This window comes from Micropterus dolomieu, linkage group LG18 (assembly GCF_021292245.1).
Source record: "Micropterus dolomieu isolate WLL.071019.BEF.003 ecotype Adirondacks linkage group LG18, ASM2129224v1, whole genome shotgun sequence".
In the NCBI taxonomy this organism is placed as follows: domain Eukaryota; kingdom Metazoa; phylum Chordata; class Actinopteri; order Centrarchiformes; family Centrarchidae; genus Micropterus; species Micropterus dolomieu.
The window spans coordinates 33,717,464-33,734,474 of NC_060167.1; the positions used below are offsets into that span (position 1 = coordinate 33,717,464).

The 17,011-nt window shown below is 39.8% G+C and overlaps 1 protein-coding gene across 1 annotated transcript in view; it reads left to right on the forward strand.

The window, feature by feature from the left end:
* Positions 1–17,011, forward strand: part of LOC123956867 (phosphatase and actin regulator 3-like) — a 34,772-nt gene that overhangs the window by 13,965 nt on the left and 3,796 nt on the right. Inside the window, exons 2-4 of the mRNA XM_046029360.1 lie at positions 13,463–13,518; positions 15,557–15,618; positions 15,817–15,957. Of these exons, the coding sequence (XP_045885316.1) occupies positions 13,463–13,518; positions 15,557–15,618; positions 15,817–15,957 (259 nt within the window). The remainder of the gene's footprint in view (positions 1–13,462; positions 13,519–15,556; positions 15,619–15,816; positions 15,958–17,011) is intronic.

Sequence of the window (17,011 nt, forward strand, 5' to 3'; positions counted from 1 at the left end):
TGAAGGTATTCTATATTAGCATTTCTGTGCACATTGGAGGTTTAGTTATACAGGCATAGCTTTGTGGCAGAGTTAACCCTCACATACAACTGTGTGAAAAATGTGGCAACAATCAGGTGTCGCTTTTATTGCAAAATCACAACTACTTTTTTTGAAATTAAAAATTTTCCAATCTCTGAGCTGCTCTCTGCTCTGTTATTATAATTATCATTTCCTTATATTTATTATTATTTTATTTTTATCATTTTATTTTAACTAACAGATAGCACAAGTGTTATATATAAAACCTCAACCAAACAATACAGCAGCATACAGAGTAAACCAAAATTGCTGCTGTAACACATTAACAGTAACAACTGTAATATTGCAATGAAATCACTTATTAATAAATCAAATTTTTAGTCCTTGTTGCTGTAGCCTCACTTAGAAATGAAGCACACGCCTGTTTTCTCTGTTGCTTGCATCAGCCACTATTCTGCATTTAATGTGAGGACACCGGGTCGGGAAGTAGATACGCGTTCCCGAGCCTCTCTCCGACTACAGCCACAACACCGCCGCTAACGACACGCAGTCCACTAACACCACAAAACAACCAGCCCCCAGCACAACACAGACTCCAACATAAACTCCACGTAAGGATACAAAACAACAATAAAGGTTTACGTGATGAAGCCTGTCAGGCCAAACGAGAAACAGAGCATGTCGAGTGGAAACCGTGAACATCAGAAAGGCTGGAGTCACGGAGAGAGTCACGTTAGCTTGCTGGCTAACGGCAAGCAGTTGCTAACGTTATCTTGTGAAATATATAATAAGTAACGTTATGTATTTCCACATTACTGTTGGTACTGCTGGTGAGCTGACGCGATCCACGTGACTATCCTGTGTACTACCCTTATTATATCAAAGTGTTGATTTAGCCTGCAAGAAATGATGTAACGGTACAAAGCAAATGTGGAGCGATTTGTTTATACTAGCCTTGATGCCGCTCATGAGTTTAAGCGAGCACGCGTATGAGCACACACCTGGTTGCAATCTCAAAACCGTACCACTAGTGGCCGCTGAAAACTACATAATGCCCCTTTAAAATTTCAGCAGCAATTAGAAGCATTTATTTCTTTGCCTGTAGTTGCTCCTTTTTCTTACCTCTTCTATCTTAGTTTGATAGATGTGGAACTGATCTTTTGATTAGTTTTATAATTTGTGTGTGTGCGTGCAAAGACTATTTTGCAATGACACCATTGTCATTGTCATTGCTTGAATGACCATTGTCACAGCAGGGAGCAGTTGTTGGTCACAAATTTAAATGTTTTAATATAAATATTGCTGAATGCCAGTGTGTTGAAAACCCTCTGACCCATCATCTCCATCCATTGCTTTAAGTGAGAACATGTCTGGAGTCAGCTGAGGTAAAAATAAAACAAAATGAACACATTCTGTAGTTTTGTCTCTGTGGTTTCACGCGAGGAACGTTTCTCTCAGGATGTGTCTTTCCGGTTTGCAGTTGTGCCTTTTATAGAGAGCAACATCACAGCCGAGCGTCAATCCAATTACAGGACTGGAGTTGGCAGATATTGTGAAGGAGCTGGAGAGACATCCGGATGACACAGCCTGCACATGTATGGCATGAAGTGAAATCCTCAAATTACATGTTGTCACCTCCATAGACCATCCCTGTATGACATGCAGTAATTAACTTTATGCAAAGGCTTTTTTCCTGGCTGCAAGTACCCTCTAATTGAAATGTTAAAAGTCTCAAAGCCTCTGCACCCACTTACTGAATACTGTTTTTTTTCTCTCCTTTCCAACCTCATGCCAATTTAGGGTTAGATCAGAAATGTAGGGGTAATTTTGTTTGCTTGTCACCCACTGCTGCATTTCTCAGGCTATAAATAGTGTGTACATTTCTTCTCACAGTCTGGCCATTGTCCATTTCCAGCATTGATTTTGGCTTCCCAATTGACTGCAAGAGTGTTCATTATGCAAACAGAATCATTCAGAAATTGATTTTTAAATAGGTTGTATCTGCTACATTGGTAACATTATTTTAGGACATCAATTTGTGTTCAGTCATTTCAGTACAGTTAGTGCACTTTGACATGACCTATCAACTCAGACTCTGATTTTGGCATGGCTCTAGGGATGAGAATGTTGGTACGTGCATCCATCCGTTGGTCCACCACTTTGGTCTAGATTTTAATATCTCTATTTATTGGACTTTAGGAAATTTTGGACAAATATTCATGTTCCACTTAGGATGGATTTAAATCACATGTGGTCAAAATTCCATTATGTCAGTTACTTTAGTTTATGACCATATGCTTGCAAAACAAATAGCCTTCCTATTAGCCTCAGGTGTACTTTTTTTTGTGCTAATTAGCAAACGCATACTAAAATGTTAAACATTATACTTGCTTAACATCAACATGTCAGCATTGTCATTATGAGAGACGTTACCATTTACCTCACTGCACCGCTGTGCTTTAGTACTGTGGACTCTTTCTTTATCTTTTTTTTTTTTTTTTCCTTTGGGTTGACTTATAATTTAAAACTCATTATGGATATGTGCCTTAGCTTACAGAGTCATCTGAAGTGTATTCAGTGTGAACGTTCAGGGCTTATATAAAGTAACCTATAGTGTTTGAAGCTGGACCATGTGATTTAAGGTTGACTTCTCCACAGTGTGCTCCCAGCGGGTCGTTCAAGAGCCATACATGATCCCCCACTTCATCTGTGGACCTGTGCTAAAGGGCAAAGCCTCAGACACAAACAACTGGGTAGATAAAGAATTGATTCTTGGTTTCATGTCTGAGTCTTTGAATGTGTCCCATTCATCTGTCATCAATAGCACAGCGAACTCTTGAACTGAGGGAGGATAAAAAAGAAGTTGGAAGGCTCTTGAGTGATTTACTGAGCTTTTTCATAACTTGAAATATAATAATGGGTGCATTAGAGTGTTGACAGAAACAGTATATATCCAAGCAGCACTTTCCTCATAGTCCCAGTCTTTCATATTCATGTGACCTATACAGTATTAACTGAGAGATATCGAGGTCAACCCTTAAACACAACCAAGTCCTGAACCACAACCAGCTTACATAAATGCTAAGCTTTTGGTACGATTAAAGGAGGGTTCCTTTAATTATTTCTGGCACCTCCACCCACCCCCAGTCCCCCAGGCATTCAGACTCTACATCTGACTGTGGCTCTCCTTTTCTCTGGCTGACTGAAGGGAAGGAGCTAGTGATTAGAACACACCTCAGTGGGCAGTAGCAGGCCGGCACCCGGCCCGTGGCGCCTGACTCATCCCATTTTCCTCCACCTCTCATGGGCTGACATTCCCATCAGCCTCTGCTCTTACAGGCAGCTCATTGCTTTGACATGCTGGTGAGTTCTCCAACAAACAAGGAACTTTTAGCTCTGACCAAGTAGAGTGGGTGTGTACTTGTGAAGCTGAAATCGCTGCAGGAGGCTGGGACTGACTAAAGGCCCAATGCGAGTGTTTGACAAAATAAACACGGGCTGACTCACTCTAGCTTTTATGGTCTTTGGATTTTGTTTTTGTTTTAAACCCACAGCATCTAAATACATCTGATGCATCTTTTTTATTTAAAGAGTGCGGTTGCAGCAGATTTGATTCACTCTGTGAACTGAGGCAAATGATATTGACCTGAAATGTTTTCCACTGCAGACCACACATCCTACTATAGCTCTGCTCCATTTAGCACATCGACTCCCCTCAGCTTCCAATATTGCCATGCCTCTGGTCCTGTTTTGTAAGCCCCTCAGTGGTTCCAGTTAGAGATGAAACTGTCACAGGAGAGAAAGCACTGTAGGTGCCATACACCCTGTCATAATCAGGGCTGTGGACAAAATATTTTGGCTTATCAAGGGTTTTCCATTATTTTGTCTTTGTCATAGTCCTAGCTCAACTGATATGAAGTCAAATATGAAGTTATTTTGTCTGGCAGCAAAATTATTATGTAGTCATCAGAATAGTTTTACAGATGTTTTTAAAATGGCAAGTGTAATGGATGAAAGATAGCCCCATATCTCTAGGAATCACATTTATGTTGGACCTCATGATTTATGTCCAGTGCAATTCTGGATGTCGGCACCTGAATTTCATGCTGGAGCCAAAGTCCCCCTCCCTGTTACAGACCTGCAATTAAAGGTAACTTATAGAGTTTTTGACCACTAGTAGTACGGATGTCAATATCAAGGGGTATTTTTGCCCCAAACCTGATCCGAGTCCTTTAATATTGAGTATCTGCTGATACCGAGTCTGATCGGACACAGCTAAAAACTACAACCTGAAAATGAGATAAGATCAAATTGACTTTTTTTTTTTTCTTTGAAAGAAATGTTTGATGTATTGGATGTAAAAATACATAGCCACAATGCTATGTGTAGTATAGTGTACAGTATGTGTATACATAGCAGCAGAAATATGCAATATTGATTAAATATGTATCTGGCATATTGAAATAAAAGGTGTAACAAATAATACTGACGCACCTTATTTTTCATGAGCTACTTGATCCACATACTGGAGGTTCTGGTTCAAAACTATTGGGTTGATAAGCCTAAATTACTGATATGTTATGAATAAAAGTTTAACTGGGCGACTCCTGAAACTGACATGATGCGATCACCTCAACCTATTCTCAGCCCCTAGGTTGATTGGTGACCTTAAAATTCCTCCTTAGGTGTGAGTGTGAGCGTGACTGGTGGTTTGTCTATGTGTGGCCCTGCGATGGACTGACAACCTGTCCAGGGGGTACCCCGTCTTGGGATTGGCTCCAGCCCCCCCTGCGACCCTGTACGCGGGATAAGTGGTTGACGATGGATGGATGGATAGATGGAGGTTACATGCAAGAGACGTTTCTTAAGTTATGTAAGTTAACTGACATACGTAATGTAGTTATTTTTGCCCAAACCATGATCTTTTCCTAAACCTAACCAAATACATTTGTTGACTAAACCCAACCAAATTGCGACGTTTCTACATAAAAATGGCGCTGTTTCGCAACGATAACAAGTCGTTTATTTTAAAAGTTTAACCGGATGTTGCATATTTATTGTTCCGAAGTTGACCGGGGAGCCCTAATTATCAAAAAACTATGCTAAAGGGGTACACAGGGCGTTAAAAGTGCCAAGGGGGCAAGCGTAACTATGTGATGAGTTGGGAGTGAGAATGTGTTGATCAGCAGTGAGAAGATGTCTCACTCTGTTGAAGTTGTTGGAACTACAGAAACAATCTGTTCACTCATGACTGTACAGAGGTTTGGAGAGTGGAATATCTGTAACATGCCAGTGGACGGTAAACTCTGCTTACTGCACATTTTTCCTAATGGTTTTAAAGGGACTACAAAAAAGAGGAAGCTTGTTAGTTTCTGCTTATTGCAGGCATGTAATCGCTCTGAACTGGAAGGACACAGAAAGACCAAAGATAAACCATTGGATTAAACTAATGTCTAGCAACCTGGCACTGGAGAAACTGACCTACATTGCGAGAGGAAAACTTGAGGATTTTGAAGATATGTGGTTGCCTTTCTTGCGCCTTGTAAAAGAGTGCGACATGTAAACTATAATTTTTGCTGATAGAGTGAGCATGGGGTTCTAGGGTGGTGGGAGGCCTTGTCTTTTGTTTTTTCCTTTTTATGTTTCTTTGTACACGTTTAAAATTCAATAAAGATATTTGCGAAAAAAAAGAAAGAAAGAAATGTTAGCGTCAGAGCTTACTGAATCCTAGTATTTTGTCAGTTGAATGTCAGAAATCAGTCACTGTGCCAAAATAATTTTCCACGTTCACATACTTCACTTTCTCTTACATATTCATGTAAATTTTATTTACAATACACAGCGCCAATTCTTAACAGTAGTTATTTCATGGCACTTTTCATATAGAGCAGGTCTAGACCATACTCTTTGCAATATTATTAACAGAGACCCAACAATTCCCACCATGAATGGGACAAGAATGCATACAGATGGGAGGAGAGGAGGAGAGAGGAGCTCAGTGCATCATGGCAAATCCCCCGGCAGTCTAGGCCTATAGCAGCATAACTAAGGGATGGTTCAGGACTCACCTGAGCCAGCCCTAACTATAAGCTTTATCAAAGAGGAAAGTTTTAAGTTTTACTCTTAAATGTGGAGATGGTGTCTGCCTCCTGAACCCAAACTGGAACCTGGTTCCACAGGAGAGGAGCTTCATAGCTGAACGCTCTGGCTCCTAGTCTACTTTTGGAGACTCTAGGAACCACAAGTAACCCTGCATTCTGGGAGCGCAGTGCTCTACTGGCATAGGTAGTGGCAAGGTACTATGAGTTTTTTCAGATAATATGGTGCCCGACCATTAAGGGCTTTGTAGGTGAGTAGAAGGATTTTAAATTATATTCTTTTACAGGCAGCCAGTGCAGAGAAGCTAGAACAGGAAAAATAGGATCTCTTTTCTGTGTTCTTGTAAGTACACATGACAAGCATTCTGGATCTACTTGATAGTTTTAAGGGACTTATTCTGGCAGCCTGATAATAAGGAATTGCAATAATCCAGCCTAGAAGTAAAAAATGCGTGGACTAGTTTTTCCGCATCATTTTTAGACAGTATGTTCCTGATTTTTGCAATTCTTTTATTATGTTACAGAGTCGCCATTCGCAGTGAGCCTGCAGCGCTATCAACAAGATGATCAATTTTGGACTGAAGTTAGCAAAAGACTCCTCTGTTATTACATGTTACATGGTATTAAATTAACTGCTGATGGAATCACTTTCTTAGGTCTAGCTACAGCATTATCAGATAGACATCTAGTGTAGCCTGATGGCGTGTATTCCAGTCGAACGTTATTAAATAATAGTGCGAAGAAATAGGATTATTTGGAACGACTATTAAAGACAACAGAAATTAGTACAAAAAAATGTGTCTGTGTTTAAAAGATTTTACTTAATTCATCATGCCTGTACAAAATAATTCTGAAGCGTAGACACCTGATCCCCATCACTTTTATTGTAACTAGACTTGGGAAGAGCAACTGCAGTGGACAGTAAGTACTTTGGGGATCATTTTGACAATTTAAAGATCATGGCCTGCTGTGGACCCAGTTTTAAAAACTGTCTGTCCACCTCAATAATTTGGAGGATTGGGAGTTGTCCTGCTCCGAAAAAAGACATTGTGTTCCCAGTAAATGGTATGTCCCTTTTAAGGTCAGCACTAAAAGCTCCTGTGCTGGTCAGAAAAACATCTGATCTAATTATCTGCTTGCCCAGTCAACTGTACATTGTGCCTGCTGCTGGTGTGAATCATAGTTCCATCTCCCAGCAGTAGGAGTGTGAACAGATTTTAGTCTGAGCCTTTTCTGGTTGATTATAAAAGTGGATTTTGTTATGAGCTGACACCTTTTTCTCAAGAGAGTCGTGACTGATAATTTTTGTTTATTCAGGGAAGGGTTGTTGTCCTGTGCACTCATACGACTATGTTCAGCAATGCTTTCCATCACATTAGTACATGTACTGTAAACCAGTGTAAAACAGTTACATCTGTGGACTGTTTAGTAAAGCAATATTTTTTCTGTTGGCAACTGCCAGCTGGACAGCTTGTGATCAGATCTGCCATAAAAAGGCAAACAGCAGTAGGATGTTTTCTGGCAAACACATAGAAAGCTGATTATTTCCGCCCCAAAATCATTGTAGTAGAACCTACATAATAACTAAAAACTGCTGATACTGCACTCTGTCATAATCTTGACGGAATGCAGAGGAACGGAAATATTGACAACAAAATGTGTTATTTTCGTTTGCTTGGCCATTAAGTTTGATATTAGGTATAATGAATAGAATTTCCCTAAAAAACAATTTTAAGACTCACTACTACAAAAATAATCCCTCACAATCATCACTTACGACCCACTAGAAGTGTGTTGAGGTCTCTGTGTCAGCCAAGACCCTGTCCTCTGCCTGCACTTTCTTATTATTCTTGCTGTGTTTGGGACATTTCTGCGTGTCAACCTGTGGGCAGTGCACAGGCGAATGTAGTGTGCAGGTTACATGGCTGTCTCCGTCTCTCTCGCCTGCTCTTTGTCTGTGTCATGGATGAACTGCCAACACATACCACTGTGTGTCTGTTTGAACAAGCTGCACACACAGACAGGATGAAGTGTGGGGGTGTGTGTTTATTTTGCTTTAGAACATAACTGTTGTAAAACAACTAGAAAATCACGTTTTATTTCTGTGACTCGCTGCTTTCTTCTTGCTAACGCTGCACTGCAAAAACTGAGCTCTCAAAAACAAGAAAAAAAAGCATTAAAATGGGGGAAATATTACTTAAAAAAAGCAAAATTATCTGCCAACAGAACAAGAATATTTCACTTGCTACTTAAGGCCAAAAAAACTTGAAACAAGTGAAATACTAACATAACATAAAAGCCACCTGGTAAGAAGAAATATCTTATCAGACAAAAAAAAAGTATATTTTGCCTTCAATTAAGATAATTAATCTTACTAAGATTTTAGTTTTTGCAGTGTGCTCCCTCTCTTCATCCGCTCTTTAGCTTGCTTGACCACCACTGCTCATGACACCACTGCTCTCTCTACATTGTTTACAAACTGCAACCGATAAAATCCTACTCATTATGCCTTTAAGAAAATATAATTTATTTGAATTATTTACAGTCGAGACCTGAATTAAATGAGGAGTTAGGAAAAGAGCATGGGTTTGGTTTACATCAGTTAATTTACGTAAGTTAAGTAACGTTGCAACTTACGTTACCTACGTAACCTAAATAAAAGCATTAAATGGTAACTTTTTGTTTCACACAGGAAATCAAACACTGATCTCCTGGTTGAAAGTCCAGTCTCTGGTCTACCATCCACCCCAACCACCTCCTTACTTTAACTTTTCTGTTCAATATCCTGCATCTATCTTTAGCGTTGAAAAGTATCACTATAGGGCTTTCCCAAACGCACTGAACTATGAAGCTAAGGGGCTCCCTATTTCGTAAGAAAGTGACGCCAACAGGTCTTGACCGTGCATCCATATGTGACGACTTAAGAGTGAGAAGGGGTTGTGTTAGCAGTAGTTTAGGGGCTCGTTCCTATGTTGCCATGGTCCTGTGTTCCCCAGATATATATGGCACATAATGGGAACATGAAAAAGGGTCCGATGTTCACCAGTCATAAGGGGGTTAGGATCGTAAGAACATAGATACAATCAATGCCCACTTCATTAGGTACGTGTTCAATTGCTTGTTAACTCAAATAGCTAATCAGCCAATCACATGGCAGCAACTCAATGCATTTAGGCATGTAGACATGGTCAAGATGCTGAACTGAGCATCAGAATGGGAAAGAAAGTCGATTAAAGTGACTTTGAACGTGGCGTGGTTGTTGGTGTCAGACAGTTGTGTGGACGAAAATGGCTTATTGATGTCCGGGGTCAGAGGAGAATGGGCAGAATGGGTTCAAGATGACAGAAAGGTAACAGTAACTCAAATAGCAACTCGTTAAAACCAAGGTATGCAGAATACCATCTCTGAACGCACAACATGTCAAACCTTGAAGCAGATGGGCTACAGCAGCAGAAGACCACACAGTGGGCCACTCCTGTCAGCTAAGAACAGGAAACTGAGGCTACAGTTCACACAGGCTCACCAAAACTGGACAATAGAAGATTGGAAGAAGTTGCCTGGTCTGAAGAGTCTTGATTTCAGCTGCAACATTCAGATGGTAGAGTCAGAATTTGCAGCATGAAAGCATGGATCCATCCTGTCTTTTATCGGTTCAGGCTGGTATTAGTGGTGTAATGGTGGTGGGGATATTTTCTTGCCACACTTCAGGGCCCTTAGTACCAATTGAGCATCGTTTCAACACGACAGCCTACCTGAGTATTGTTGCGGACCATGTCCATCGCTTCATGACCACAGTGTACCATCTTCTGATGGCCACTTCCAGCAGGATAATGCACCATGTCATAAAGCTCAAATCATCTCAAACTGGTTTCTTGAACATGACAATGAGTTCACTGCACTCCAATAGCCTCCACAGTCACCAGATCTCAATCCAATAGAGCACCTTTGGATTGTGGTGGAACATGCTATCGTGTCAATATGGACCAAAGTCTCTGAGGAATGTTTCCAACACCTTGTTTAAAAGTATGCCACAAAGAAATAAAGCAATTCTGAAGGCAAAGGGGGCCCAATCCAGTACTAGCAAGGTGTACCTAATAAAGTGGCCAGTGAGTGTACACTCCTGTAGTTTAGCATGGGGTTTTTCTTCATCAAATTTACAATAGCTAGCTAAGATAATAAAGTTAGTTATGTATCAAAAACAAAATTATTTTCTTTTCTTTAGAAGCCTAGCTTACTAGTCTCACTAGCTACAACTTGATATCGCTCTATTGTTTAAGCAATGCATACTTCTAGTACCACAGAGTACTGTGGTTTGGCTTAGGTTTTAGCTAGTTGCTGCAAATTTCAAAAGCTGTTTTCACAGAAATGAAACATTTTTATACTTAAATATTTTTTTACAAAATCTAAAAACCAAATATTAGTAGTAGTTACTGTGTTTTGGCCTTGTCGGGAAAGAAGTCAGCTGTCTCAGAGGTTTTGCATTATTTTGCCTACTAATATTGTCCTATAAAAACTCAATATACATGTTCTATGAGGCAATATAAGAGATTGGTTCTTGGAATCCAGTGCTGTCATGACAGCTGTGTGGCAAATTTAGTGGCAGTGAGCGTGTTGGGGGTGGTGTGGAAATTTATCTTTGAAAGTTATGTGTGGTAACCACCATATCTTGTTAAACATGGAGGCTGCATACTATTAACACATACTGTATATACAAGTGCAAATATCTGCAACACTGTCTCTGTTTTCATTTCGTATGTGTCACTACATCACTACATTTATACCACTACGTCACACATGCTATAACCTAGTCCTTGTTATGAAATGATTAGTTGATTAATTGAAAGTCATGGTAGTTGATTAATCATTTAAGTCAAAAATGCCAATTACTTGCTTGTTGAAGGCATGGCCATAATCAGCTATGAGGTCAACAAGGTCCATAATAATATGTTTAACCTATGAATAAAAAAAACTTATAAAAACATTCAACACTGAAATCGGGCGCAAGGCAGGCTACACCCTGGACAGGTCGCCAGTCCATCGCAGGGCCACACATAGACTCACCCCTAAGGACAATTTAGGGTCACCAATCAACCTAGTGCGCATGTCCTTGGAGGGCGTGAGGAAGCCAGAGCACCTGGAGAGAACCCAGACAGACATGGGGAGAACATGCGAACTCCACACAGAAAGGCCAGGGAAACCAGGGTTTGAACCTACAACCTTCTTCCTATGAGGCGACAGTGCTAACCACTGTACCACCGTGCCGCCCAGAACACAGTCAACTTAAAGCTATTATGCTTTTTAGCTTTTCCCCTTTCTTTATTGAGTTATATCTCTTTTTTGTGCACGTAACAGGTTTGCAAAGTGCACACCAAGCGGCTAGAAAACACTGGTGGAAAAACACTGAGCTGCAGCACACACCTCTCCTCTACCTTCTGATGCGGTGTTTACCGGCTTCTCATTGGCCCGCCCTTCTCTGCTTCTGATTGGGTAGTAGTCGTTAACTAGGAACTGTGCATGTGTAACTCCCAAATAAGATCTAGAGAGATTTAGAGACAAGATGCATCACACCAGTTAAAGCTAAAACGAAGCCTTCAACACAGGGTGAAAAGAGGAGCTGCAGCAATGTGCAGTATGACAAAAAATTTTGTAATGGTTTTTGAAAATTAAACCATGTAAACCTGTTCTGGTACAACCCATAAATAGGATTTTGAACCATCAGAGCGTCAAAATAAGGATCATAGAAGCTATAAAAGTTGAACTCTGTGGCGAGTTTCCTCTCTCTGTCCTGTCAAGTTTATTACTACAGTAAAAGTTTATTACAATATTTGCTTTAACGCTACTGCGCATGGAAATTAAAGTAAATTGTTAGGGAAGACCCTCATACATCAATAAAGAAATCACCTGGAACGTTACAGGGACCGTTAGGCTGCTATGATCGTGACAAACGAAGTGCAAACAGCTGCTGATGTGAAATTATAAGGCCTTAATACCATCCAGAGCATCCTCTGCATTCAGCACTAATCTGCTGTGTTTGATGTTGTCATGTAGGTAGTAATAATAGTGCCGTTATGTAGTCTGCACGTCATTCCAACAACATAGTCATGTGATGACAGTTGAAGGCTACATTTGAGATACATTTATGCCTACTGTGTAATTTCTTTCAGTGACTGATGATGAACCACTCACTCTCATCAAGCTGGGGGCTGGAATTAGTTGTTGGATTTCTATGCAGTGCGTGATAGCTGTACCGGAATCGTAGCTACCGAGGCCGTGATTAAAATCTTTAGTACATATACCGTTGATTTTGTGTAGGCCCTACCGTTACACCCCTTAATGCATGTTGTGTAGATTAATAGCCTAAACTACCTATAGATTTTCCTGTCGCATTTGCCCTACCTGATCATAACTTGTCTGTCTGTATCTTCTATTTTATGCAATTTTTATGCAAACACACACACACAGAAGCAAGAAGAGCAAGAACAAAATTCAGCTTTAATGAAAGTATTTTATTATTGCATTATTGCATTATTATTTGTATGTATTTCATTATGGATCATTGTGTGACTTTATATGTGTATACCTTTGGTTGTGTTTGGGTGTAATTTTTGAAATTGGTTATGGTCATGGAAAGGTTCTCAAATGTGAGGGTTTTTGTTGTGCTTTTCTCTATAAAATATCTACGCTATGCATAAAATAGTGAGTTAAGCTTTACTAAAGGCCTGGTTATGTTGGTTTTTTTTTTTTTTAAACCACATTAGCAGCACACCTCCCTTTGCTGCAGCAGGTTTGTCTGTGTGTGTGTGTGTGTGTGGCGCGCGCATGGGGAATCTCCTGCTCAGTCCCTCCCCTTCGTATTATTATTGTGCATGTGGTAAAAGGAGGCAGGCTGTGCTGCACAGCTCAGAGTTCTCGGCATCCTCCGCTCCGCCGCAGCTCCGCCGGGACCAACCACCCTCTCTCTAAAGTTCCCATCTCACCGCTCCTGGAACATTAACACAAAGCAGGTCTTGAAGGGAAAGTGTCCCTTCTTCTTCTTCTTCTTCTTCTTCTTCTTCTTCACTGAAGACGCGATTTATTAAACACGCAGCCTGACTTTTTTTTTCCCCGATGTGGAGCCTTAAATGTTATAATACCAAGTTAAGCCTCTTTTTGGACTCGAGGTGGGACGCGGTGTTTGCTCTTTGGATGTGCGGATCTTGGCGCTCCGCACACCGGTTCAAGCATCCAAAGTGCTAGTAGTAGTGAAAAGACAGACGATTTTGTGCCAAGGGCGTTGAAGAAAGAAACCCCAACAGTGTAGGAGTAAAGATGGTCCAGAACGTAATTCTAGTGTTTTTCCGCAGGAGACTAAGCCAGAGGCCGGCGGTGGAGGAGCTGGAGAGTCGGAACATCTTAAAGCGTAAGTAGCCATCGGTAGAGATTTATATCGCCAAATCCAAGGATGATTATGATTAGGCCTATTTCTCCTGAAAAGCACCAGCACGATTTAGATAAATCCCAACTAAAGGATGTAACCTGCTGTGTTTTTACAAATGTAATGGGCTTTTTTAGGGTTTTCTGACATTATGACTCAATTGAGAAAATAGTCTGTGTATTAATCGTCAATAATAAGGTTAGTCGCAGCTGTAGTTTTCTGTTTTGTTTGCAGAAGAATGTTTAACAGCATGGACAAATTACACACATAAATCCTCAGTTAGGTGACTTGTATGTTCTTGTATCTTCCCCAAAGAAACTTTTAATTAATTAAAATGACTTTTGTTGAAGTGATGACACTTTTATTCAGAAGAATAGCTTTCCTCCCATAGGGAGAAGGTGTCAGATCTTAGCACTTAAAAACTGTGAGACTAGTCTTGCTGTCCGACAATACAGAACAATTATGAAACAGCTATGTGAAGGCCCACATTTGTAGTGAACTGTGTCTCCCAGTTGAGACAGATCACCTGTGAGCTCTTAGTCTGTTTCATCACTGACCCTGTCTGTCACTGCACTAAACATAGCCCATTGCAATCAGCACACTAACCCTGAACCACAACACATCCACTGACCCAATCTCACAAACAAACAAACCAAAAGCCTTTTGTAAAAATCAAATAATTGAACCATGTATTTCTGTTGCTGTTGCGCTGTGTTCACCAAAAGTGTGAACTCAGATGGTGACAGGTGCCAACCTCATTAAGCTGCCAAATAACTCCACATTTTTGGGAGTGAGAAAAAGAAAATAAATGAAGTGACTACAATGCAATATCTAATGAATATAAATCCTATTAGTGCTCTAATTTTCCCTGGTCTCACTTTGTAACTCACATTCAGCAGTGATCCAGAGATTAAGTCCGTCCATGAGTCCTGTTCTCAGCACAGCTGCAGACTGGCTTACGGTACTAAGGAGTATTGATTATGAGCGGGACCAGACATATTGGCTCTTTTGTTCATAGACTTTAACACCTGTTCTGTCCCATGAAATACAGCGACAGTTTATTTGGTACATTGGGTACAATGACTGAGCATTAAAATGATTTCTATTTCCATTCCATTTCAATTTGATTAAGATGTACAATTATCCAGTGCAAGGTTTTAAGGTTCGTCTTCACTGGTCTAAAACAAAGCTAGCTAAGTTCACCTCTAATGTTGATCCTATGTGTGACCGATGCAGGCAAGCACCACTCCCCCTTTCACATATGTTTTGGTTTTGTCCAAAACGAAACAGTTTGTGGCAATTAATATTAGAGATGTTTTGGATGTACCCATAGAACCATCTCCTATTACTGCAGTGTTTGGAGTAGCATCTTTTGCATCTCTTTTAGCTAGGTGACTGTTTAAATGGAAGGGGGAAATGTCCTGCAACCTTTAAGCTATGCATTAAATAACTTAAATATCATTTGACTTCTGAGAAGATTTGCTACTCAACAAGAGGGTGTGCTCAGAAATGTTATGCTATATGGCAACCATTTTTAACAGATATAGAAAAACCTCTAATATTGCACTTTTCTGTTACTGAACCCATTTAATAAATAGGCTAGTTTACTCACTTATTTTTTACTCTTTTAAATTTTATTACATTTTTTATGTTTTACTCTTTTATTATTATTTATCTTAACATTTTTTTTTAAATGTCCTTTTTTTGTCTAACCTTAGATTCTTTTCACATTGAATTTATTTCTATGTACATTTGTTTATGGAATCAATTCTGTTTGATTACTAAATGAAACAATATACTATAATAGGGATGAGGCTCTGTTGGAGCACCAGGTGGTGTTATTTTGTTTATCCAACTGTATCTGTGATTTATTGCAGTTTGTATGACTTAAATACAGATCAAAAGAGTAAAATAAAAAGTGATTCCCATTTGATTCTCATTATAATGGAAGTATAATAAATGTAACAAAAAAATTTTGACTCGCTTTTTGTTTAAAATATTTGTCATTTTTTTGTGTCAACAGAAAAAAATGACCAGTCAGAACAGGAGGAGAGGAGGGAAATCAAACAGCGACTGAACAGAAAGGTAGGAGGCTACTGTGATCTGAGTAGGTTTCCTAAAATATCATCAATGTAATCTTGGGTGACACACCAGGCCGCGCAGGGACTGCCAAAACAGAACCTTAATACCCAACCTGCTGTTGTTTTTGATGTTTAGTTTATATCAACAATCTCTTTGGTGATTGAATGCATTGATGAGCTGACAGTTATCTTTATTTTCCAGCTAAACCAGCGGCCAACAGTGGATGAGCTGCGGGACAGAAAGATCCTCATTCGTTTTAGTGACTATGTGGAAGTGGCCAAAGCTCAGGACTACGACAGGCGAGCTGACAAGCCCTGGACCAGACTGTCAGCTGCTGACAAGGTAGCTCAAACAACTCTCTAGTGTTTTTAGGACAGATCAGCAACACTGGCCTTTTTTCTTTTTTTTTAATAACACAAACATTTGATTAAGTTAATGTTATGGCAAAAGTATTTAATTCTGTTTCCTCAGAAAAGAAAGTAATAACGTCTTGAAGCAACATAAAGAAAGATTTATATATATTATATATAGTATTTTATGTGATTTGACCCCCCAGTTGTGATTCACTTATAGATCACTGTGGTAAACAAGGACAGCTGAAAACATGCAGTTGTTAGGATTACATTACTCATGATCAAAAACTAGCGAGTTGACAACTTTGCTAATTCAGCCAAACATCAAGCAAGTGTGACAATACAAGACATAGCAAGCCAGCTAAGAAGTTATTACTTACTAATCCAACACCAACAAGGCCAGTGCTTGACAGCTCTGTCTAGCATCCTTTCAGCTCTTTTAGCTCAACATCTCGTAATGAGGAACTGAAGTTTTTCGTTTTTAGCTTAAGTAAATGAATTTTGACTATAGTATATGAATTAATCATTGTTCATTGGTTAATCCATATACAGTGGGTACGGAAAGTATTCAGACCCCTTTAAATTTTTCACTCTTTGTTTCATTGCAGCCATTTTCCAAAAATCAAAAAAGTTCATTTTATTTCTCAGTAATGTACACTCAGCACCCCATCTTGACAGAAAAAAACAGAAATGTAGAAATTTTTGCAAATTTATTAAAAAAGAAAAACTGAAATATCACATGGTCATAAGTATTCAGACCCTTTGCTCAGTATTTAGTAGAAGCACCCTTTTGATCTAATACAGCCATGAGTCGTTTTGGGAAAGATGCAACAAGTTTTTCACATCTGGATTTGGGTATCCTCTGCCATTCCTCCTTGCAGATCCTCTCCAGTTCTGTCAGGTTGGATGGTAAACGTTGGTGGACAGCCATTTTCAGGTCTCTCCAGAGATGCTCAATTGGGTTTAAGTCAGGGCTCTGGCTGGGCCATTCAAGAACAGCCACGGAGTTGTTGTGAAGCCACTCCTTCGTTATTTTAGCGGTG